The sequence below is a fragment of the Tupaia chinensis genome, unplaced genomic scaffold (genome assembly GCF_000334495.1).
Source record: "Tupaia chinensis unplaced genomic scaffold, TupChi_1.0 Scaffold000333_1, whole genome shotgun sequence".
In the NCBI taxonomy this organism is placed as follows: domain Eukaryota; kingdom Metazoa; phylum Chordata; class Mammalia; order Scandentia; family Tupaiidae; genus Tupaia; species Tupaia belangeri.
In genome coordinates, this window is record NW_006159827.1 from 2,382,661 (window position 1) to 2,405,519 (window position 22,859).

Here is a 22,859-nt window from a genome sequence, read left to right on the forward strand (position 1 = left end):
ACCCTCTCCAAAAATTAAAAACTGATAATAGAAATTGAAGAAGATATAAAAATCTGGTGAGTCATTCCTACCTTTAAGATGGCCGTGAGAATTGAATGTACAGGACTTAACATCTGGCACACTAATAAATGCTAGTTTCCTTCCAGACGAGATTCATCTTGATAATATAGACAAGTTCTAGAGATTGTTTCTAACTATGTTCAACATCGTCTTTATTTAGGTATAATTTACATACAATAAAATGCATCCATTTTAAGTGCTCATTAAAATGCATAACTGTTAATGAGTCTGATCTATCATTTTAAATCCCCGAGTTCTGCTTAGTACTGTGTAGTGGTATTTTTTTTGGGCAGATGAGTAATGAACACTACATTTGAAGTTCTGCAGTTATTAAGGTTTGCGTGGGGTGCACTGGCAGAGCAGTTCAATTAAATTGATCCAAATACATGCTATTAAAGAGGATTTTTGTGTGTGTGTCTGTGCGGGGAGAGGGAGTGGGCTTATTCCAGTGCATGGAACATTAGTGAGAATGGTCTTGTTAATTGATATACTCAAAGGCCAATTTTCTTTGCATTTGCACAATTATTCTGACGTGATAATGGAAGATGCTCAAGATATTTACTCCTAGATGAAATTACTGACTTGTAGAGCTATTAAATTACTTGAAGAGTGGTAAGTAAGGGGGCCAGTAAGTGGCGCGGTGGTTAGACACTATACTCTCACATGGTCAACTGCAGTTCAAGTCCCGGACCTGGCAGTTTGAAACTCACGCCAGGTGCATGTGTGTGCGTGCCCAAAATCCTGCGAGGAGAACACAGACAAAGGGATTGCGGTGTGGCCATCTCCCCCTGGGAGTTGATTTCTTTTTCTTTTTGGAGAGGTTTTTATTATAGGGGTGCGTGCACGTGCCAGAAAGACAGAGAAAGTGAAAAATCACACACACACCCCCCCGGGGGGATGGCCACGCTGCCATCCCTTTTCCTCCATTCTCCTCACAGTATCTTGTGCACGCACACATACACACGCCTGGCATGAGTTTAAGCCACCAGGTCCGGGACTTGAACCGTGGTCGACTACATGGGAGTCCAGCGACATAGCCATTATGCCAAATGCTGGTCCAAGGTGGTTGATTCCTTGATTTCTGTCTCTCTGTATCTTACTGTCTCTCTGGCAAGTACATGGACCTTAAAGCAAAAAAATCTCTGTCCAAAAAAAAGAATGGCAGGCAGAAGTGCAGGGACAATGCAGGCGGGACCATCCCACACGGGAAAGGGCCTGGTTTGCATCCCGGCACCTTCCCGAGTACACTCAGCATGCGTGTGCCCAGGCTCTGGGCTGGCTGTGTCTAGGAGTGGATTGTAGGGTGTAGGCCTTTTTCGGGGTGTTCGTGTCTTTGTTTCCCTCACTCTCACTGTGGTTCCCTGTTTCTCATGGAAGAAAAAAGTAAGTAATAAAACCAGATTGGTGAACAGTCTTCCTTCCTTCCTTTGGTGAGCAATCTTTTTTTTCCCTTTTGTGAATTTTAATGAAATGTTTAGTTTACTGACCTTTGCAGAATCAAGAGGCAACATAAGATTCTCTTAGGCAAATAATCAGTGTTTTTCTCTTGTAGTGTCATGAGCAGCCCTGTAGGATCTCCAAGGACGCAGGCCGTGCTTCTGGAAATCCTGGAGTGCTGGTCTTGAGTTAGAGGATTATTACTCTCTTCTCAGCGAAAACTAACTGTTGTCATTAATGCTATTATATCAAAATCGCATCTTACGGTTGTGATTTACTGACCAAAATGTATTGAGTCACTTTGGTGTGGGTGGGGCCTGGGAAACTAAAGTCAAACCAGTGACGGTCTTTCTAGGGGTCTCGGTGGAACAGCCAGGCGTGGGAATTCCTGACTTAGTGTTGGTCAGGAGACTTCTAACCGTGTAAGAACAGTATCTATAACTGGGCTCCTAGAGAGGGCCCCATGATCAATCATACTTCGAGTTGTACCCATATCTGATTTAGGAGACATTTAGAGGATTCTTTTGACTTGAGACGTCAGCACTGGGGCTGGAACCAGACTTCTAGGGCTTTTGGGATGGGATGAATACATTCTACAAATGAGAAGGACATGAATTTTGGAGAACCAGGAGTGAACTGTGGGTTGAAGTGGGTCCTCCCAAGATTCCTATAACCTCCAATGGTAAGAGGAGAGGCCTTTGGAAGATTTAGATGACATGAGAAGGGTGGGGCCCTCATAGTTGGATTAGTGTCTTTATAAGAAGATTTCTATTGATATAGTCTATAGCTCAGAGGTTCTCTTCAGCCATGTTCAGTCACTAATGAGCCTATCAAAGGCATTCATTTCTGTTAGAGTCTTTTTTGATCTATAGCATTTCTTTTTAAAAAATAATTGAATTTTATTTATTATTTTAAATTTTGCTGTAGGACACATGCCCTCACCAGAGAGAGAGGAAAAAGTGAGAAAGCAAGCCACCAGGTCAGGATTCGAACTGCCGTTGACCATGTGAGAGTCCAACCCTTAACCACCTCGCCACTTGCTGGCTCTTCTTTTTGATTCTTAGCATTTCCACTTCTCTGCGTACATTACCTACCCTTGCATATTGTCTACTTTTTCCATCAGGTTCCTCAGCATTATTTTTCCAAGGACTTATTTTAAAATAAACATTGAAGTTTCCCTCCACTCCCTGCCACCTTATACAACTTTTGAATGTGGAATGTGCCACAGCCTATATATATATATTTTTTTTTTTGGCAAGTTATAAAACCAGGCAGAACTCCAGATATCTTATGATGAATGTTTGAGAATGGTTTGTTTTTGTTTTTAAGTAGCTGAGCACCTACTGGAAAAATTCCTCAGCTAAAGACTGGAAATAAAATTTAGGGACCAGCAGTTAGCGTAATGGCTATGTCGCTGGACTCCCACGTAGTTGACCGCGGTTCGTATCCCGGACCTGGTGGCTTAAAACTCACACCGGGCACGTGTGCATGCATGCCCAAGATCCTGAGAGGAGAATGGAGGAGAAGGGATTGCGGCGTGGCCATCCCCCCCCCCCGGGGGGGTGATTTCTCGCTTTCTATCTCTCTGTCTCTCTCTGTCTGTCTGGCGAACGCATGAGCCCTATAGCAAAAACCTCTCCCCCCCCAAAATTTAATTTTTGCCCCCCAAATTTAACTTAGTAGGCTTTGCCTAACAGGTGGGATGAATTCACCGTGAAGTCCAAGTGGAGTGGGACCCAAGCAGCACTGAGTCACAGGCACACAGAACGCGTGCCCGAACTGCTCTGCACACAGGGCTCGCCGCTGCTCAGCTGTCCATCCCTGTCACGTCCGAGACTCTTAGCCGTGCGAATCATCATCTTAAGAAGCACCTGGTCAGATCATTCCAATATTCCTGCCATCATCCGAGCCTGGTTCTGATGCTTGCTTGGCTCGTCAAACTGTGTTGTTGCCTTTTAGTATGCTTTATAAGTTCTTCTGGCCAGATAGAGTGTATCGGGGAAAAGGCACTCCAGGGGCTAGGCCTTTAGTGATGTGGTGGAAGGTGTGGGGGAAGAGGACGTGTTCTCTGGGCCTGCAGTGAGGTGCTGTGTTTGGTGAGCCTTGGCCTGTGAGCTGCACAGGTGCGTCCCTGAGTGTCTGCTCGGGGGGTACAAGTTGGCTGGAGCGCTGGAGTTGCGTATTTCCCTTCTCCCCGGTCAGCTGGGCTCTGATAAAACCCCGATAGGTTAGGCTCTGGTGAAATAGTTTTCCCTGACGGCAGGCTTTGTTCAGAACAGTCCTCCGGCTTGTCTCAGAAGTCGGTTTTCCTCTTGCCTTGCCAGAAGGACTAGATGTTTCTTCCATGTTCACGGAGACCCTGGTAGAAGTCCTGGAGCTTTACAGAAGCGTGAGGCTCTGTGACCCCGTGATGGGGTCCCCCCTGGAATTTACAACTGAGTCCAGCCAGTCTCCCATCAGGGCGTCGGGCCCTGGCACTGACGCCAGCACGGGCCTGTGCCCTGCTGGCTGTGGAGGTCCCACTCGGGTTCTGCTCTGGTAAATCGTGATTCTCCGTATCCGGCTGTGTCCCCAGCTTGGGGGACAGTGGTTTGCCCAGTGAGCTCGCTTTTCTGAAGGAGCTAAGAAGAGTTGTTGGTATTCAGTTTTTTTGTTTTTGTTTTTGTTACCGTTAGGACAGAGTGGCAACTTACAGGCCCCTTAAGTGCCCCTGTTCATGTCTGCTTCCCAGTAGAGCTTAACCTGTTGTCTGTTTTATCCACTTTTTAAAAAAAATTAATTTTAATTATTCATTTATTTTAATTTGATGAGAGAGAGAGAAAGTGAGAAAGCAAGCCACCAGGTTCCAGGACTCGAACTGTGGTTGGCTATGTGAGAGTGTCCAGCGCCTTAACCACCACGCCACCTGCTGGTCCTTGTTTAATCCATTTTTTAAAGTATTCTTTCACTTTTCCTCCTGGGTATTCTTAGCTTTTCTTTTGTTTGTTTGTTTTTTAAGAGATTTTTGCTATAGGACATGTGCGTCCGCCAGAGAGACAGAAAGCAAGAAATCACCTGGGGGGGATGGCCACACCACAGTTCATTGTCCTCCATTCTCCTCCTCCTCCTTAGGATCTTGGGCACGCACGCACATGCACCCAGCCTGGGTCTGAAGCTACCAGTCCAGAACTTGAACCACAGTCGACTATGTGGAAGCCCAGCGACGCAACCATTACGCCATCTGCTGGTCCCCTCCTGGGTATTAGCGAGGCTGGCAAAGCTTATTTATTTGGTGGGTCTGTGCACCGCTGGGGTTATTCTGTCTCCTCCTCCTCACCTGAACAATCTTTTTTTCCTACATTTAATTACTGTACATTGGCATTGTATGTCCCCACTTAATATATACCTCATGCCTGCACTTGGCAGAAACTGGAAGATTGGAAGGTATAAAAAAAACAGGAGAGTAACTTTAGATACTGAAATCTATTTTTTAACAAGGCCCTTAACTCTGCTGAGGTCGGGCTAGCAGTAAATTAGCCGCTCTGTGGTACCAGTCTGTTAGCCCAGTCAGCTTCCTCTCTGGGAGGGTGTTTTTCATCCCTTGGGGTGTGGCAAATTTATGCCTGTTTCCTCCTTAAATCGTTAGGACTTAATGACACCAAATTGTACTATAATTGCCTCACCACTTTGTTAGCTCCTTGAAGCCCAGAACCTTCCCCCCATGCTGTTCTGTTCTTAGCGCTGCCACAAAAGTGTGTGTTAAATGTGCCATGATGGGGACCAGCAGTTAGCGTAATGGCTATGTCGCTGGACTCCCACGTAGTCGACTGCGGTTCGAGTCCTGGACCCAGCGTCTTAAACTCACACCGGGCATGTGTGCGTGCGTGCCCAAGATCCCAAGAGGAGAATGGAGGGGAAGGGATTGCGGCGTGACCATCCCCCCTGGGGGGTGATTTCTTGCTTTCTGTCTCTGACTCTCTCTCTCTCTCTGGTGAGCGCATGCTCCCTATAGCCAAAACCTCTCAAAAAAAAAAAAAAAAAAAAGGCATCATGGAACAAAAAAAAAAAAAAAAAAAAAAAGTGGCATGATGGACATCTCCACAGTTAGGACGAAGAAGTCCCTACTCGGGTAACCTGTGTGTACGTTTTTTCTTAACATCTCTGCGTGTGTATCTTATTTCCAAATTTCTATCTCGGTGGTCGGCAGTAGAGACACCTGGCATGTTTACAGACTCCTCGGCTCAGGCCTTACGAGTATGCGTCCTTTGTTTTTGAGGTGGAGAGTACAGAAAGTAATAGGTGTTGCTTATGGAGTCGCAATATCCTGGGGACTCTATATTTAATGTTTCCTTTTTCCTAAAACTACTGTTTAAAATTACACGGGTAAGTGTGCATAGAGTATAGGTACTAGAAATTTAGTATTACAAGGACGTACCTTAGTGGACGGAAGCCCCCTCTGGGTGCAGGTCCGGTTTTGTTGGAAGTCGGGTCCCGTATTGCTAATTCAGCCTCGTTTACCTGTCGCGTGGCCTTTTGTGTCTTTCCAGACTGCTCTCTCTGTATCAGGAAATTCCTGTCCTATAAAACCCAGTGTCCAACTTGTTGTGTGGTAAGTTGTTATTCCTTCTCCTTTTAAAACTGATTGCTTGGTGCAAATATTTCTGCTTTGTGTATGGGACAAAAGCCCACAGGAATTAGATTATAAAAAAAAGTTTAAAGACATTTTCAGAAAGATCCTCCGTAGTAGGAAAACTGGACTTTGTTCAGTGTTTTTATTAAGGTTTCTTGATAACCTAAGTCTATATTAGCAAGTAAAAATGAATTTTTAAAAAGAGTTATTTAATTTCATTTAGCATCATTCTTTACTTTGGCCAGAAAGACAAAGACACAGAGAGAGAGAGAGGGAGGGAGGGAGCCGCCAGGTCCAGGACTTGAACCATGGTCAGCCCATATGTAAATCCAGTACCTTAACTACCCTGCCACCTGCCAGCCTGGTACAAATGAATTTTAAGATCAGGACATAGTCTTTACTTCTGAGGACCACGGCTCTCATTGTGCGTGATTTCTCACTGTTGGTGGGATCTCTGATAGGATTATCGTTTTGCGGAGGACAGGAGTACATGTTTGTGTAGGCGCTAGAGATCCCATGGCTTTTGGGCTTAACCCAGCCCCACTGGCCCCTTACCTCTTCCCCTAGCCAGACCTCCAGAGAAAACACCAGGAAACTTATCATCATTTCTGAAATGTTAAAGGAGTGAGAACAGGTGGAGAGCTAGATTAGTAGAGAAATTAAACATACGTAGGAATCAAGAAAGGAGGGACAGCAAAGTCGTAACAGGACACTGGACTAGTTAAAGGGTTTGGCTGGTCTGGCCCCTCTCTGGTAGGTTACTGGTGTCAGGGCTGGTCAGGACTATTTCCCTGTGGAAGAAATGGTGCGGTTTGCTCCTGAGTCTGGTCTGGACAGCTAGACTACATTGCCTTTGCCGAGATGCCACCATCACGGAGATCCGCTGGTGACTGTTCACGCCAAACATCCCGGGTTTGCCATGTTTCTCTTAATTTCCTAAAAAACAATCTTAATTTAAACTCACTGAACCCTTAATGCTTTTTTTAAAAAAAAAATTACTTATTTTATTATTATTTATTTTTAATTTTACCACAGGGAGACAGAGAGAGAGAAAGGGAAAGTGAGAAAGCAAGCCCCGTCAGGTCTGGGACTCAAACCATGGTTGGCCACGTGTGAGTCCAGCACCTTCACCACCACGCCACCTGCCAGCCCTGTGCTAATATTATTACTTAAAAGAGCATCTGTCTTCTGGTTTTCAGGAGAGTTTTTGGGAGAGCTGAGTGCTGGCATTTTGAAGAAAGGTTTTCTTTTCTCCTATTAGGTCGTTATCTTAGTCAATACAGAACATATTTGATTTAAACAAATACTTCGGAGAACTTCGATTATATTTCCAGTCTTCCGATGCTGATTCACTGTTTAAAATTCTGTATTAGTATGAGATAGGAACTTTATTTTGAGACTTTCCTGGAAGACTTAGTGGGATGGGAGCCTCAGGAGAATGGATTTTTCAAAAACAAGATTATGACAAGTTAATTATCGTTCTTGACCTTTTTCCATCTGCTGTTTTTCTTTTTTAGACAGTCACAGAGCCGGACCTGAAAAACAACCGTGTATTAGATGAACTGGTAAAAAGCTTGAATTTTGCACGGTATGATTTAATTTTGTGACTAACCTCTAACTATTGCTGTGTCTTTTATGCGTCTGCTCTTTGTGTACTTTTGATCCGGGGCTGCAGCGTTGCATGTTTAAGAGTAAAAGAAGGGGAGCGACATTAATCTGTATTTACACGTGGAGAATCTAATAGTATAAGGATTGTTCTCCCTTTCTGTAACAGAAATTCTCCTGTTAGGAGGATTATTTAAGGAGGCCTTCCTCGCTTTTGGGTGCTATAAAATGCTCCCTGTCCATTTTGTGTTTTTCTCGTCCTAGCCGAGGAATCAGCTCTTTCTCCTAGGAACCTTGCTTCCTGTGCTTGGAGAGTGGTAGTTAGGAACCAGAATCTGGTGCCGCGTGTGTAGCATTGCTGTCTCAACAAACTGTCAGGTCCGGGACTCAAACTATGGTTGGCCACGTGTGAGTCCAGCACCTTAACCACCAGGCCACCTGCCAGCCCTGGGCTAGGCTGTCTCAACAGAGAGCTAGGTAATTAATACATGTATGTACGCACATGTGGATACTAATTCACGTGTGTACAACATCCGCGATTGGTTCTGTGTCGGTTACATATTAACCCATTAATTCTTAATCTCTGGTGCTCAGCATGTATAATGATGTGCCGTGTCAAGTATCTTACTGCTTGTACTTTATAACGTTCCGTTATGTAGCTTCCTAACTGCCAAACGCATGCACGCGTGAAAACAAGTTTGGTCATCTAAAAGAATTACAAGAAGGCATGCTCGACCTAGCAGTATCATCAGTTGTTTTTAGTTTCAATTATGCTAGTCAAGCAAGAAGCTTTATTAAGAACATGTTGTGTGTAAGCAATAGTCAAGTGTCCGCACACCTAGATATATGACCTCTAGGTTTTCCGGAATGCTCTCGCAGGTTATTAATTCTTTACATTGCTTCTAAAAATGTAAACATTTTTTTCCAATAGAATTGCACAGTTATTCATGGGTTTTCATCCTAAAAAGGATCAGGCTCGTTAGCACTCTGAATTTGCTCGATAAGACGTTCTAGAAATTGTCCAGCTAGTTATTTCCTTAGGCAAGGTTATAATAGATGATATACTTGATTAAACTCTGAAACGCTTCAATTTTGATAATTAATACCGACTTTCTGGTTTGGCTTTAATTGTCAGAGAGTATGTGTGCTTACCGGAGAGAGAAAGAGAAAGCATTCCCCGTGGGGCATGGTCACACCGCAATCCCTTTCCCCTATTTCTTTATTCCGTCAGGATTTCAAGCATGCATACACACATCTCCTGGCATGTTTTTCAAGCCAGTGGGGCTGATATTTCAAATGTAAATATATATTTTTTATTATTTATTTAACTTTATTCATTCACTCATTTTTAATTTGACCAGAGAGAGAGAGAGAAGGTAAAAAAGCAAGCCACTGGGTCCAGGATTTGAACTGTGGTCAGCCATGTGGGAGCATCCAGCGCCTTAACCACCACTCCACCCGCTGGTCCCTGGGGCTGGTATTTTAACCACAGTTGACCATATGGGATCCGGCTCCCAGTGCCAGCACTTAACCACTACACTATCGTACTAACCCTGCTTTTCTTTTAAAAAGTCTTTCACCAGTTCGTTTTTGAACTCTCTGAGGAAACAGAGCTGTATTTTTATAAAAGAATTCATTGGCGGGACCAGCAATTAGCGTAATGGCTATGTCGCTGGACTCCCATGTAGTCGACCGCGGTTCACGTCCTGGACCTGGTGACTTAAACTCACGCCGGGTGCGTGTGCGTGCGTGCCCAAGATCCCGAGAGGAGAATGGAGGAGAAGGGATTGCGGCGTGGCCATCCCCCCTGGGGGGTGATTTCTCGCTTTCCATCTCTCTGTCTGTCTCTGTCTGTCTGGCGAGCGCACGCGCCCTATAGCAAAAACTTCTCAAAAAAAAAAAAAAAGGATTCATTGGCCATTTGATTTTCTCTGAGACACTAAAATTGTATCTTAGTGCCATGCTTCTTCTTTTTTTTTTTAAAGGTTTATCATACTTTAAAAAAAAAAGAATGAATTAATTTTAATTTGACCTGAGAGGGTTAGAGTGAGAGAGACAGAAAGTGAGAAAGCAAAAGCCACCAGGTCCAGGCCTAGAACCGTGGTCGGCCATGTGGGAGTCCAGTGCCCTTAACCACCATGCCACCTGCCGACCCTGTTTATTATTCTTTTTTAAAGTTTACTTTTTTCTTTCATGAGAGGGAAAGGGAAATACGGAGACGGGTACCAGGTCTTACCATGTCGTGAATCCAGCCAGCTGGGAGTGTGGGCATACCCGGCATGTTCATAGTGACTCCGGATCAAAGCCCGGGGCCTCTTCCACGGCTGCAGTATCATGCAGCAGCCCCGTACCTCTTGCAGCATTGCAGCTGAGCCTAGAAGTTGATTTTTCTCCTCCGCTGGTACTTAGGGCATAACAACCTCCCTGCTAGGAAAAAGGAAGTTGCAAATAACAGCATTTGCTTGTTCAAGAAAAGTGATCACTATGTTTGGGTTCGCAGAGCTTCTGGTAACTTAGAGGTAAGGCCTTGGAAGGGTTGAAGTCTCCTCTCCCCTCACCTTCTACCAGAAAGGACTTCTCTCTCGAGTTGTTTACTACAGTGTGTGATGTGGGGTGGGAAGCGTTCTTTGTGACTTGGGGTGGATTTTATTATTTGCTTTTCTCTGCGTCCCTGGAGTCCTCATTCCTTCTAGTATGATCCTCGATCCTCGTGGGGAACATTCCTTAGACATTTGTCTCGTGTAAAGTGCTGTATTTCATTTGCAAAATTAGTAGGGACGTGTTCAACCTAATACATTTCATTTCTTGTTTGCTCCCTGGTTTCAAATTGATGAGGACGTTTAATCTTATGACTAAAATGTAAGATATTTCTATTGCTGGTCGATTTCATCTTCTCTTTCTCATCTGTCATTGTCATTATGATTTTTATTCATTTAATACTCTAAGTGGAATAATAAATGGGTATTGGAATTAATTTGAAAGGTGCTCAGATACAAGGCTGACATCTAGCTCATACATTTTCTTTTGACCTTTGCCTTTTGGTTTCAAAGAACACTTTTTTTTTTTTTTTGGATTCAGTTTTATTTCAAGTAATACCTTTAATTGCCTATTGGGTTGAACAAAAATTTAATAATAACTTAAAAAAATTATGCCAGAGGACGCATGTACACACAAGTTGGGGGGTGAGAGGGAAGGAGACAGAGCGAGAGAGAAAGCACTTCACAATGACCCTGCAGTCCTCCGTTCTCTGATTCTCTGTCCTGTCAGGATCCTGGGTGTGCACTTGGTATATTGCCTCCAGGGCTGGGATTTGAACCCTAGTTAGGCATGTGGGATCCCGCTTCCTCTGCACAGCACTTAACCATTGTGCTATGGGGCCATCCCAAACACTTAGAATATTCTATTTTAAATTTTTTTTATCTTTATTTTTTAAATGATGAGTTCTGCCTTACATATAGTCAATGTATGTTTTTGTGAGCTACAGCTCCCCCCCACCCCAAGGTTTGGCCCTAGGCCGTGTGCGCTTGCTGGAGAGAGACAGAGAGACTGTGAGAGAAAAAGTGGGAAAGCACCCCATAGGGAAGATGGCCACACTGCAGTCCCTTCTCCTCCCTTCTTCCCTTGGGATTTTGGGCATGCATGTACACGCACCTGGCGTGTTTTTCAAGCCACTGGGTCTGGGACTTAAACACAAAGTCAGGCATGTGGTGTCCAGCCTCCTTCACCTTTACAACATCTCCTGGTCCCATTTTTTCTTTATTTTTGATAGTTTAAGTCACTTCAGGTTTAGAGATTCTGACCCTCTGCATGATCAAGCCGTTGCTGATGGTCTCTTCAGAATGTTTTTATTTCTCCAGGATTTCTGTTTGATTCTTTTTTAAGATGTCTATCTCTCTATTGAATTTCATTTCCATGTCATGCATGGTTTTTCTCATTTCCTGAAATCGTCTGTCTTCATTTCTCTCGTATCTCAGTGAGTTTTGTTGTCAGTGTCCTAAATTCACTTCCAGCATTGCTGTGATTTCCTGAGTCTGCCCTGTTGCCTGTGGGGAGTTAGTATGTGCCTTTGTGGGAGAGAGAGTTTCATTCGTTTTTTTTTTTTTTCCCTTGTGTCTCTGCACTTTTATATTTTAAGCATATGATAGAGTACTTCTTAATTTCTGGATTAGGTTTTTTGTTTTGCCATGGGGCACATAGTGCTGGCTGGAGAGACAGTGACTGGGAAATTGAAAAATCACCCGCCGGGGGGATGGCGCTGATGCAGTCCCTTCTCCTCCATTCTCCTCCTGGGATCTTGGGCACGCATGCACACACACCTGGCAAGATTTTCAAGTTACCGGGTGTGGGAGTTGAACCATGGTTGGGCCATGTGAGAGTCCAGCAACTTAAGACCATGTCACCAGCCAGCATCTCTGGATTTCAGTTTCATAGGTAGTGTTTTTTTTTTTTTTTTAATTTTTATTTATTTATTTATTTAATTCGAGCCTTTGTTATTGAAAACTTTGTGTATTTTTTTTTTTTTAAGACCCAGCCCCTGCCCTCAGGCAGGTTACAGACCAGGTGCCTTTTTTTTTTTTTTTTGAGAGGTTTTTCGCTATAAGGCGTGTGTGCTCGCCAGACAGACAGAGAGAGACATAGAGACAGAAAGCGAGAAATCACCCCCCGGGGGGATGGTCACGCCGCAATCCCTTCTCCTCCATTCTCCTCTCGGGATCTTGGGCATGCACACACACGCGCCCGGCGTGAGTTTTAAGCCACCAGGTCCGGGACGCGAACCGCGGTCGACTACGTGGGAGTCCAGCGACATAGCCATTACGCTAACTGCTGGTTCCCCAAAACTTTGTGTATTTTCAGAGACACCAGTGGAGGCCTGGGGGCCTCCCGGCCAGTGTTTTGGGGTTCTAGGTGGCGTTGGTGTTGGGCACTGGTGTTCCCTCTGTAGAGGGTGTGGGTTGCCTTGACCCGATGGCACTTGCTGCTTCCTGGGAGTGTAGATGCCTGAGTTCGCAGACCCTGTGGGGAGCAGGGTCCTCCTCTTGGGGAAGGAGCAGAGTGAGACCTTCAGCTGAAAACAAGCAGTGATCTGTGCCCAGATGGGTCGCACACAGAAGGCTGCAGGTGCCGTGAAGTCGTGTTGCAGTGGGTTAGTTTAGCCGTTTGTGTGTAATCGCCAGGGACAGAGGAAGCTGTTCACCCCAGTACCCGAGTCTCTGCACGGGGTGGCATCCCTGTGGGGGTTCTTGTTGCTACTGGAGGGGAAGCATGCCCTCTGGCAAGGCTGCAAGGCTGGATGGGAGCTCTGTGGCACTGCCCCACCACCCAGGGATGGGACCGGAGCTACTGCTAGTCTGTGTGACTCGGGGACACTGGAGATACCAGTGTGTGCCTGCTGTGCTCCGGGCCTGAGCTGGGAACTCAGCTGGGAGCTGTGCATGTCGGGGTCTGGTAGCTGTGCACGGTGTGAGAGCTGTGCTCTCACAGCATGAGGGTGGGGCTGGAGCTGCCGTGTGCCTGCAGAGCCCGGGGCGGGGCTAAACTGCTCAGGTCCCTCTGAACTTCCACCTGTGTGTCTGCGGGCAGCACAGGCCCAGCAGTGGAGGGAGGGGCTGGACTCCACCCAGTTGTGCCCAGTGGGAGCCACCCCGGGCGGGCTGCAGGACCCAGGCCCTGCGACTACAAAGTAGATGGAGTGACACCTGGTCTGTCCCCCTCACTACCTCCAAAGGGAGATTCCTGACACCTTCCTCTTCGCAACCCACCTGCTCCCTACTCCTCTGTTCACACTTGCTATTCCAGGAAGCCTGGCGAAGCTGCTCTGCAGAAGGCCACGGACAGGGCAGGGGGCTACTCCTCGTGTCTCACCGTGTGGGCGGGGAGTCCTGCCAGCGGTCCCGGTGCACGTCCTTATTCAGCTCCCATGTGGGCCGGGAGGAGGCAGCTCAGTGTCCTCTCTGGGTTGGCAGATCCTTGCTGCTCCCCACAGAGAGCTTCTGGTCTGTGTCCCGCCTGGCTCTCTCCTCCCGCTGGGGAGTGCTGGAGTGCGAGGTGGGAGCACTGGGTTTTAGAGGGGGGGTTCTGCTCCCCTGCCCCACCTCGTGGGGGTCTGGTCCTCTCAGGTTCCTTTCTCAGTTCTGGCTAACTGAAAACTAACCTCTGTTTTCTTTCTTCCACCTGCTACCTGGTGCCCCAAAGTCCCTGCGGCCCTGCCCTTGCGTTCTGTTGCCTCTCTCACTCCTCTGCTCCGGGTGCAGCCTTCCATCATCCACTTTCTCGGACTCTCCTCGCAGGGAGATGCCACGGCGGATGTCCTTGGATGGCTCTCTCTCCCCTCCCTCCTAGAATATTTTTATCTAAGTGGAACATCATTCTTGGTCCATTAGGAAAATGCTGTCTGTCTGCTTTTGCATGGCCGCCGGTCTCCATCTCTGTCCTTATTTTTAGGAGCTGAGAGTCCGGTGCGTCATTTGCTGTTTGGGTTTATATGCTGTCAAGGCAGGAGATTTTCCTCTGTCTCCAAGTTAAGGACTTAAACATTTTAGATATCAGATGTAGATAATTCCCTTTGCAGTTTGCAAAGAGGATGTAGAATATGATTTCACCTTTTCTTGTGGTACAGTTTAAAGTATACTGGCTTTAGATCAGACAGACCTGGGCTCTAGGCTTGGACCTACTAGTTCTGATGTGATGGCGAGCAAGATATTGAGCCACTTTGGCCTGTTTACCCATCTGAAAAAAATGAGAATATTTGGGACCAGCAGTTAGCATAATGGCTATGTCACTGGACTCCCATGTAGTTGACTGCAGTTCGAGTCCCAGACCCAGTGGCTTAAACTCACGCCAGGCATGTGCGTGCGTGCCCAAGATCCTGAGAGGAGAATGGAGGAGAAGGGATTGCAGTGTGGCCATCCCCCCCGGGTGGTGATTTCTTGCTTTCTGTCTCTCTGTCTCTCTCTTTGTGGAGAGTGCATGCGCCCTATAGCAAAAACCTCTCCAAAAAGAAAAATAATGAGAATATTACTGCTGATACTTGGAGGGATTGTGGCAAAGATGAGAAATGAAGCATCATCTTAAAAGATACCCAGCATAATACCCAAATCAAAGGAACCTTAAAAAAGATCCCTGTTGGGGCCAGCAGGTGGCATGGTGGTTAAGGGTGCTAGACTCTCACATGGCCTAATGCAGTTTGAATCCTGGACCTGGCGACTCACTTTCTCACTTTCCCTCTCTCTTTCTCTCTCACTCTGTCCCTCTCTGATCGATGAATAAAATAATTCCCTAAAAAGAAAAAAAGAAGATCCCTATTAGGGGCCAGCAGATGGCATAGTGGTTATATCAGTAGACTCACTCACATGTATGACCAAGGTTTGAGTCCCGGATCCGATAGCTTGAAACTCAATGCCAGGTGCATGTGTGTGCATGCCCAAATCCCAGGAGGAGAATGGAGGAGAAGGGATTGTGACATGGCCATCCTCCCTGAAGAGTGATTTCTTACTTTCCTTCTCATTGTCTCTCTCTCTCTCTCCTCCACTAGCGAGTGCACGTACCCTAAGGCAAAAACCTCTACTCCCGCCAAAAAATTTTTTTCTATTATTATTACTTTTTTTTTTTTTAAGATATAGATTTTTTGCTATAGGGTGAGAATACTTGCTGGAGAAACAGATAATGAGAAATTACTCCCCAAGGGGATGGCCATGCAGCAATCCCTTCTCCTCCATTCTCCTTTCAAGATCTTGGGCACGCATGCACACATGCCAGCAGAAGTTTTAAGTTGCCAGGTGCAGGACTTGAACCATGGTTGACAATGTGAGAGTCCAGCAATGTAACCATTACACCATCTGCTGGTCTTTATTATTATTATTTCGTATTCTTAATATTGTGTTGCCTTCTATTTTTTTAAAGAGGTTTTTGCTATAGGACTTGTGCACTCGCCAGAAAGACAGAGACAGAGAGATAGAAAGTGAGAAAGTGGGGATGACCACACCACAATCCCTTCTCCTCCATTCTCCTCTCGGGATCTTGGGCACACATGCACATGCGCCTGGCGTGAGTTTAACCCATGGAGTCCGGGACTTGAACTGCAGTTGACTACATGGGAGTCCAGTGACATGGCCATTACGCCAACTGCTGGTCTCCGGTGTTGCCTTCTCTTTTAAGAGATTTTTGCTGTAGGGTTCATGTGCTCACTAGAGAGACAGAGAAACAGAAAGCAAGAAATCAACCCCCAAGGAGAGTAGTCACACCACGATCTCTCCTCCTCCACTCTCCTCTCAGGATTTTGGACATGCACGGTATGAGTTTTAAGCCACCGGGTTCAGGACTCAAACCTCAGTCAACTACGTGGAAGCCCAGCAATGTAACCATTACGCCATCTCCTGGTCCCAAATAAATAATTCTTATTTATTTATTTATTTGAGAGATTTTTTGCTATAGGGTGCTTGCCAGAGAAGGACAGAGATAGAACACGAGAAATCACCCCCCACACCACAATCCCTTCCCCTCCATTCTCCTTTTGGGATCTTGGGCATGCACGCACACGCGCCCAACATGAGTTTAAAGCCACTGGGTCTGGGACTCGAACCACAGCCGACTACGTGGGAGTCCAGTGACATAACTGTTACTCCATCTGCTGGTCCCTGCTTACATGTCGATGCCCTAAGGTGCTAGTAAGAATCTGCTTGGGTGAGCCTACGTCTGTTTAATCTAATGGCTCTAGAATGCCATTTGTACTTTTAGAGCAGAAGAAGCACCGCAGGGACTTCAGCTACTGATGTTCACGGCCTTGTTGGTGTCACCAAACCAAAGTAGGTATGGACGGGGGATCAGTCACTCACCACCAGAAAAGCCAGACTGGGGTCATGAAGTTTGTTGAGGAAGAAGGCCTTATTATGGGTGACGTCATCTGGGAGAGGGGTTTGCTCCAAACGCTGTCTCCCCAGACGTGTACGGGATGGGCTTTTACAGAGAAATAATTCCTGGGTAAGTCCTGAGCCAGGCCCACGTATGCAAATTAAGAACCTACACGGATGCGGTTCTGATCGGTCAACGCAAGCAGCTTTCTAGTGGCCGATTATCGAAGCTGGTGCTGTTCCGATTGGTCACTTTGCTGCAGCCAGCATCCGTACGCTCTCCCTGCAGCGGGGGTCAGCTTTAGACCACTCTGTCCTGGCCGTGCGTCTTCACATAAGCCCGCAGACAGCTGTCAGCCCAGGCAGGTCTCTCATCCAGGCCAGTCTGGCGGGTTACAGTTCCAGGACTGTCCTTGCCTACCCAGAGAAGGAGTGTGGCTTGATTCTGGCCCAGGGTGTGAAGACGTCCGTTTACCGAGTGGCTAACAGATGGGCAGGCACTCCTGTGCTTTCTCCGCTCGCTCAGAGCAAGAAGCCGTGTGGGGGAAATGGATTGGACTGCATGGGATCTGATGTAAGCGCAGCTGGAAGACTGACTAAGCTGGTTACACCTTTTTTGGGACCTTATTTATTTATCATTAAATATATTGAGGATACTGATTTGTCCTTGAGGGTCTTTCCGGCTCTGGAAGCTCATAATTCATCCAGTTGGTGTCGGAGACCCTGTGATGAATGCTCTTAGGTTAGGCATCGCGATACTCACTCACTCGGATGTGGATTCACAGGGAGATGGGAATTAAGGGGAAATTACCAATTCAATGGAATTCCAAGTGTCAGTTTCAGAATTAATGTATCACCCAGCTCATTTTTAAGGTGTATGAACTGTCATAAACAATTTCGTAGTTTAACGTGTCATTTGTGCATTCAGGATTTCCAAATTTATTTCTTCAGCTAGATTCTCTTCCCAAAACTTTAGAGCCATATAACACCCAACTGCTTGCTCGCATCTCTGCGGGGACCTCTGAGGCGCAGCTCTTCCCAACGTGTGCAGGATGAGAACACCCCCCCAACTCCGTGCTCCCAACTCTAAACCCGCAGCTCCCCGTCTTGCTCACCTCTGCGAGTGGCAGCACCCGGCTTTCAGTCACCCAGACTAAAACCCCTGGAGTCATTCTTCACCCCTTTCTTTCAGATATTTGCCGTAGGGCGTGTGTGTTGTGCCAGAGAGACAGAGACAGAGACAGGGAAAGTGAGAAATCCCCCAGGAGGTGGCCATGTCACAGTCCCTTCTCCTCCAGTCTCCTTTTGGTATTTTGGGCACACACACATACATGCCCGGTGTGTTTTTCAAGCTGTCTTGTCCAGGGCTTGAACAGTGCTGTTGGCCATGTCAGATCCCACAATCCCTTCTCCTCCATTCTCCTCTCGGGATCTTGGGCATGCACGCACACGCGCCCGGCGTGAGTTTTAAGCCACTGGGTCTGGGACTCGAACCACAGCCGACTACGTGGGAGTCCAGCGACACAGCCATTATGCTAACTGCTGGTCCCTAAACATTTCTTTTCTTTTTTTTTTTTTTGGAGAGGTTTTCACTATAGGGCACATGCGCTCGCCAGACAGACAGAGACATAGAGACAGAAAGCGAGAAATCACCCCCTAGGGGGGATGGCCACGCCGCAATCCCTTCTCCTCCATTCTCCTCTCGGGATCTTGGGCATGCACGCACACGCGCCCGGCGTGAGTTTTAAGCCACTGGGTCTGGGACTCGAACCACAGCCGACTACGTGGGAGTCCAGCGACACAGCCATTATGCTAACTGCTGGTCCCTAAACATTTCTTTTCTTTTTTTTTTTTTTGGAGAGGTTTTCACTATAGGGCACATGCGCTCGCCAGACAGACAGAGACATAGAGACAGAAAGCGAGAAATCACCCCCTAGGGGGGATGGCCACGCCGCAATCCCTTCTCCTCCATTCTCCTCTCGGGATCTTGGGCATGCACGCACACGCGCCCGGCGTGAGTTTTAAGCCACTGGGTCTGGGACTCGAACCACAGCCGACTACGTGGGAGTCCAGCGACACAGCCATTATGCTAACTGCTGGTCCCTAAACATTTCTTTTCTTTTTTTTTTTTTTGGAGAGGTTTTCACTATAGGGCACATGCGCTCGCCAGACAGACAGAGACATAGAGACAGAAAGCGAGAAATCACCCCCTAGGGGGGATGGCCACGCCGCAATCCCTTCTCCTCCATTCTCCTCTCGGGATCTTGGGCATGCACGCACACGCGCCCGGCGTGAGTTTTAAGCCACTGGGTCTGGGACTCGAACCACAGCCGACTACGTGGGAGTCCAGCGACACAGCCATTATGCTAACTGCTGGTCCCTAAACATTTCTTTTCTTTTTTTTTTTTTTGGAGAGGTTTTCACTATAGGGCACATGCGCTCGCCAGACAGACAGAGACATAGAGACAGAAAGCGAGAAATCACCCCCTAGGGGGGATGGCCACGCCGCAATCCCTTCTCCTCCATTCTCCTCTCGGGATCTTGGGCATGCACGCACACGCGCCCGGCGTGAGTTTTAAGCCACTGGGTCTGGGACTCGAACCACAGCCGACTACGTGGGAGTCCAGCGACACAGCCATTATGCTAACTGCTGGTCCCTAAACATTTCTTTTCTTTTTTTTTTTTTTGGAGAGGTTTTCACTATAGGGCACATGCGCTCGCCAGACAGACAGAGACATAGAGACAGAAAGCGAGAAATCACCCCCTAGGGGGGATGGCCACGCCGCAATCCCTTCTCCTCCATTCTCCTCTCGGGATCTTGGGCATGCACGCACACGCGCCCGGCGTGAGTTTTAAGCCACTGGGTCTGGGACTCGAACCACAGCCGACTACGTGGGAGTCCAGCGACACAGCCATTATGCTAACTGCTGGTCCCTAAACATTTCTTTTCTTTTTTTTTTTTTTGGAGAGGTTTTCACTATAGGGCACATGCGCTCGCCAGACAGACAGAGACATAGAGACAGAAAGCGAGAAATCACCCCCTAGGGGGGATGGCCACGCCGCAATCCCTTCTCCTCCATTCTCCTCTCGGGATCTTGGGCATGCACGCACACGCGCCCGGCGTGAGTTTTAAGCCACTGGGTCTGGGACTCGAACCACAGCCGACTACGTGGGAGTCCAGCGACACAGCCATTATGCTAACTGCTGGTCCCTAAACATTTCTTTTCTTTTTTTTTTTTTTGGAGAGGTTTTCACTATAGGGCACATGCGCTCGCCAGACAGACAGAGACATAGAGACAGAAAGCGAGAAATCACCCCCTAGGGGGGATGGCCACGCCGCAATCCCTTCTCCTCCATTCTCCTCTCGGGATCTTGGGCATGCACGCACACGCGCCCGGCGTGAGTTTTAAGCCACTGGGTCTGGGACTCGAACCACAGCCGACTACGTGGGAGTCCAGCGACACAGCCATTATGCTAACTGCTGGTCCCTAAACATTTCTTTTCTTTTTTTTTTTTTTGGAGAGGTTTTCACTATAGGGCACATGCGCTCGCCAGACAGACAGAGACATAGAGACAGAAAGCGAGAAATCACCCCCTAGGGGGGATGGCCACGCCGCAATCCCTTCTCCTCCATTCTCCTCTCGGGATCTTGGGCATGCACGCACACGCGCCCGGCGTGAGTTTTAAGCCACTGGGTCTGGGACTCGAACCACAGCCGACTACGTGGGAGTCCAGCGACACAGCCATTATGCTAACTGCTGGTCCCTAAACATTTCTTTTCTTTTTTTTTTTTTTGGAGAGGTTTTCACTATAGGGCACATGCGCTCGCCAGACAGACAGAGACATAGAGACAGAAAGCGAGAAATCACCCCCTAGGGGGGATGGCCACGCCGCAATCCCTTCTCCTCCATTCTCCTCTCGGGATCTTGGGCATGCACGCACACGCGCCCGGCGTGAGTTTTAAGCCACTGGGTCTGGGACTCGAACCACAGCCGACTACGTGGGAGTCCAGCGACACAGCCATTATGCTAACTGCTGGTCCCTAAACATTTCTTTTCTTTTTTTTTTTTTTGGAGAGGTTTTCACTATAGGGCACATGCGCTCGCCAGACAGACAGAGACATAGAGACAGAAAGCGAGAAATCACCCCCTAGGGGGGATGGCCACGCCGCAATCCCTTCTCCTCCATTCTCCTCTCGGGATCTTGGGCATGCACGCACACGCGCCCGGCGTGAGTTTTAAGCCACTGGGTCTGGGACTCGAACCACAGCCGACTACGTGGGAGTCCAGCGACACAGCCATTATGCTAACTGCTGGTCCCTAAACATTTCTTTTCTTTTTTTTTTTTTTGGAGAGGTTTTCACTATAGGGCACATGCGCTCGCCAGACAGACAGAGACATAGAGACAGAAAGCGAGAAATCACCCCCTAGGGGGGATGGCCACGCCGCAATCCCTTCTCCTCCATTCTCCTCTCGGGATCTTGGGCATGCACGCACACGCGCCCGGCGTGAGTTTTAAGCCACTGGGTCTGGGACTCGAACCACAGCCGACTACGTGGGAGTCCAGCGATGTCACCATTATGCCATCTGCTGGCCCAACCCCGTTCTTTTATATGACTTAATCAGTCGCTCCATCAGTAAGGTAAACCCTCTTGGGTCTGTAAGATCCTTCCCTAATCTGACTGCTTTCCGCCTCCCTACCAGCATCTTCCTGGTCCAAGCCAAGGTCGGCCTGCATTAGTACGATCACAGCCTAATGGTCTTCTTACTTCTGGTTCACCCTCTTCCAGTCCGCCCTGAAAACAGCAACCCGAGTGATTCCTTTTGGAGAGGTTTTTTGCCATAAGGTGTGTGTGCTCGCCAGAGAGACAGCCAGAAAGCAAGAAATCACCCCCCAGGGGGATGGCCACGCTGCAATCCCTTCTTTTCCATTCTCCTCTTAGGATCTTGGGCACGCATGCACACGCGCCCAGTGTGAGTTTAAGCCACCAGGTCTGGGACTTGAACTGCGGTCGGCTACATGGGAGTCCAGCGACATAGCCATTATGCTAACTGCTGGTCCCTTGAGTTATTCCTTTAAAGTAAAAAGTCAGATCATGCTTGTAGCTTCCTGGTGGTGGTTCCCCGCCGCCGATCAGTGGCAGGTCTCTGGTCCTTACATAATCTCACCGCCTCTTGGACTTTACCTCCTCCCTCCTGTCCCCTGTTTATCCAGTTCCAGTCACAGTGGCCTTTTTGCCGTTTCTCAGACAGGCTCATTGCACCCTGACCCGCAGCCTTTGCCTTTAACGCTACTTCTGCGGGAAGCGGTTCTTCCAGATCGTGACAGGGTTTAGACATCTACTTGCTTTGGACTCTTGTTTCTCGTAGGTCGTCCTTTTAGTGAGGGTGAGTATCCAGCTCATCTCCCTATAGCCTGCTTCATTGTGATTTTTAATAGATCTTTTCACATATATTGTGTAATAAGGACTCATCAGATTCTCTGTTTGTCAGTTTCGATGAATAGTGCTTTACAAGGAATTTATGTTTCAGCTAAAATTTCAAATTTATCGTTAGGAAATTTTTATGACATCTCCTCTGTTGGGTAGGATTTGTAATGTCTTGTAATTTTTTGTTTTGGTCATTTGTATTTTCATCCAGGTTTGTTGTTTGTTTGTTTGTTCAGTCTTGGTAGATGTTTTACAGTTCTGTTAATTTTGACAATAAACAGCTTTGGCAATGCTCATTCTTCCCTTTCATATTTTTTTTCTATTTCATTAGTATCTGTTATTCTCTCCTTCCTCCTTTGGTTTTAGTTTGCTGTTCATTGTCTTGCCTTTTAAGTTGGAAACTTACAATATTGGTTTTCAACTTCTTAAAAAAGTTTATTTATGGGACCTGCAGATGACATAATGGTTACATCACTGGACTTCCATATGGCTGACTGTGGTTTGAGTCCCAGACCCGGAGGCTTGAAACTCACACTGGGCACGTGTGCTTGCATGCCCAAGATCCTGAGAGGAAAATGGAGGAGAAGGGATTGCAGCGTGGCCATCCCCACAAGGGATGATTTTTCGTTTTCTGTCTCTGTGTCTCTCGTGAGTGCACACATCCTATAGGAAAAATCTCTCTGAAAAAAAAGTTTAGGGGGAACCAGCAGTTAGCATAATGGCTGTGTCGCTGGACTCCCACGTAGTCGACCGCAGTTTGTGTCCCGGACCCAGTGGCTTAAAACTCACGCCGGGCGCGTGTGCGTGCATGCCCAAGATCCCGAGAGGAGAATGGAGGAGAAGGGATTGCGGCGTGACCATCCTCCCTGGGGGA

At 47.4% G+C, this 22,859-nt stretch overlaps 1 protein-coding gene across 3 annotated transcripts in view; it reads left to right on the forward strand.

Moving 5' to 3' along the window:
- The window catches only part of RAD18 (RAD18 E3 ubiquitin protein ligase), a 119,357-nt gene that overhangs the window by 4,598 nt on the left and 91,900 nt on the right, over window positions 1–22,859 (forward strand). For 2 of the 3 annotated variants that reach the window (XM_014589148.2, XM_006152038.3), the window contains exons 3-4: window positions 6,024–6,085; window positions 7,624–7,694. In XM_014589148.2, coding sequence (XP_014444634.1) covers window positions 6,024–6,085; window positions 7,624–7,694 — 133 coding nt within the window. The remainder of the gene's footprint in view (window positions 1–6,023; window positions 6,086–7,623; window positions 7,695–22,859) is intronic. The other variant, XM_027773268.1, reaches the window with a different exon arrangement.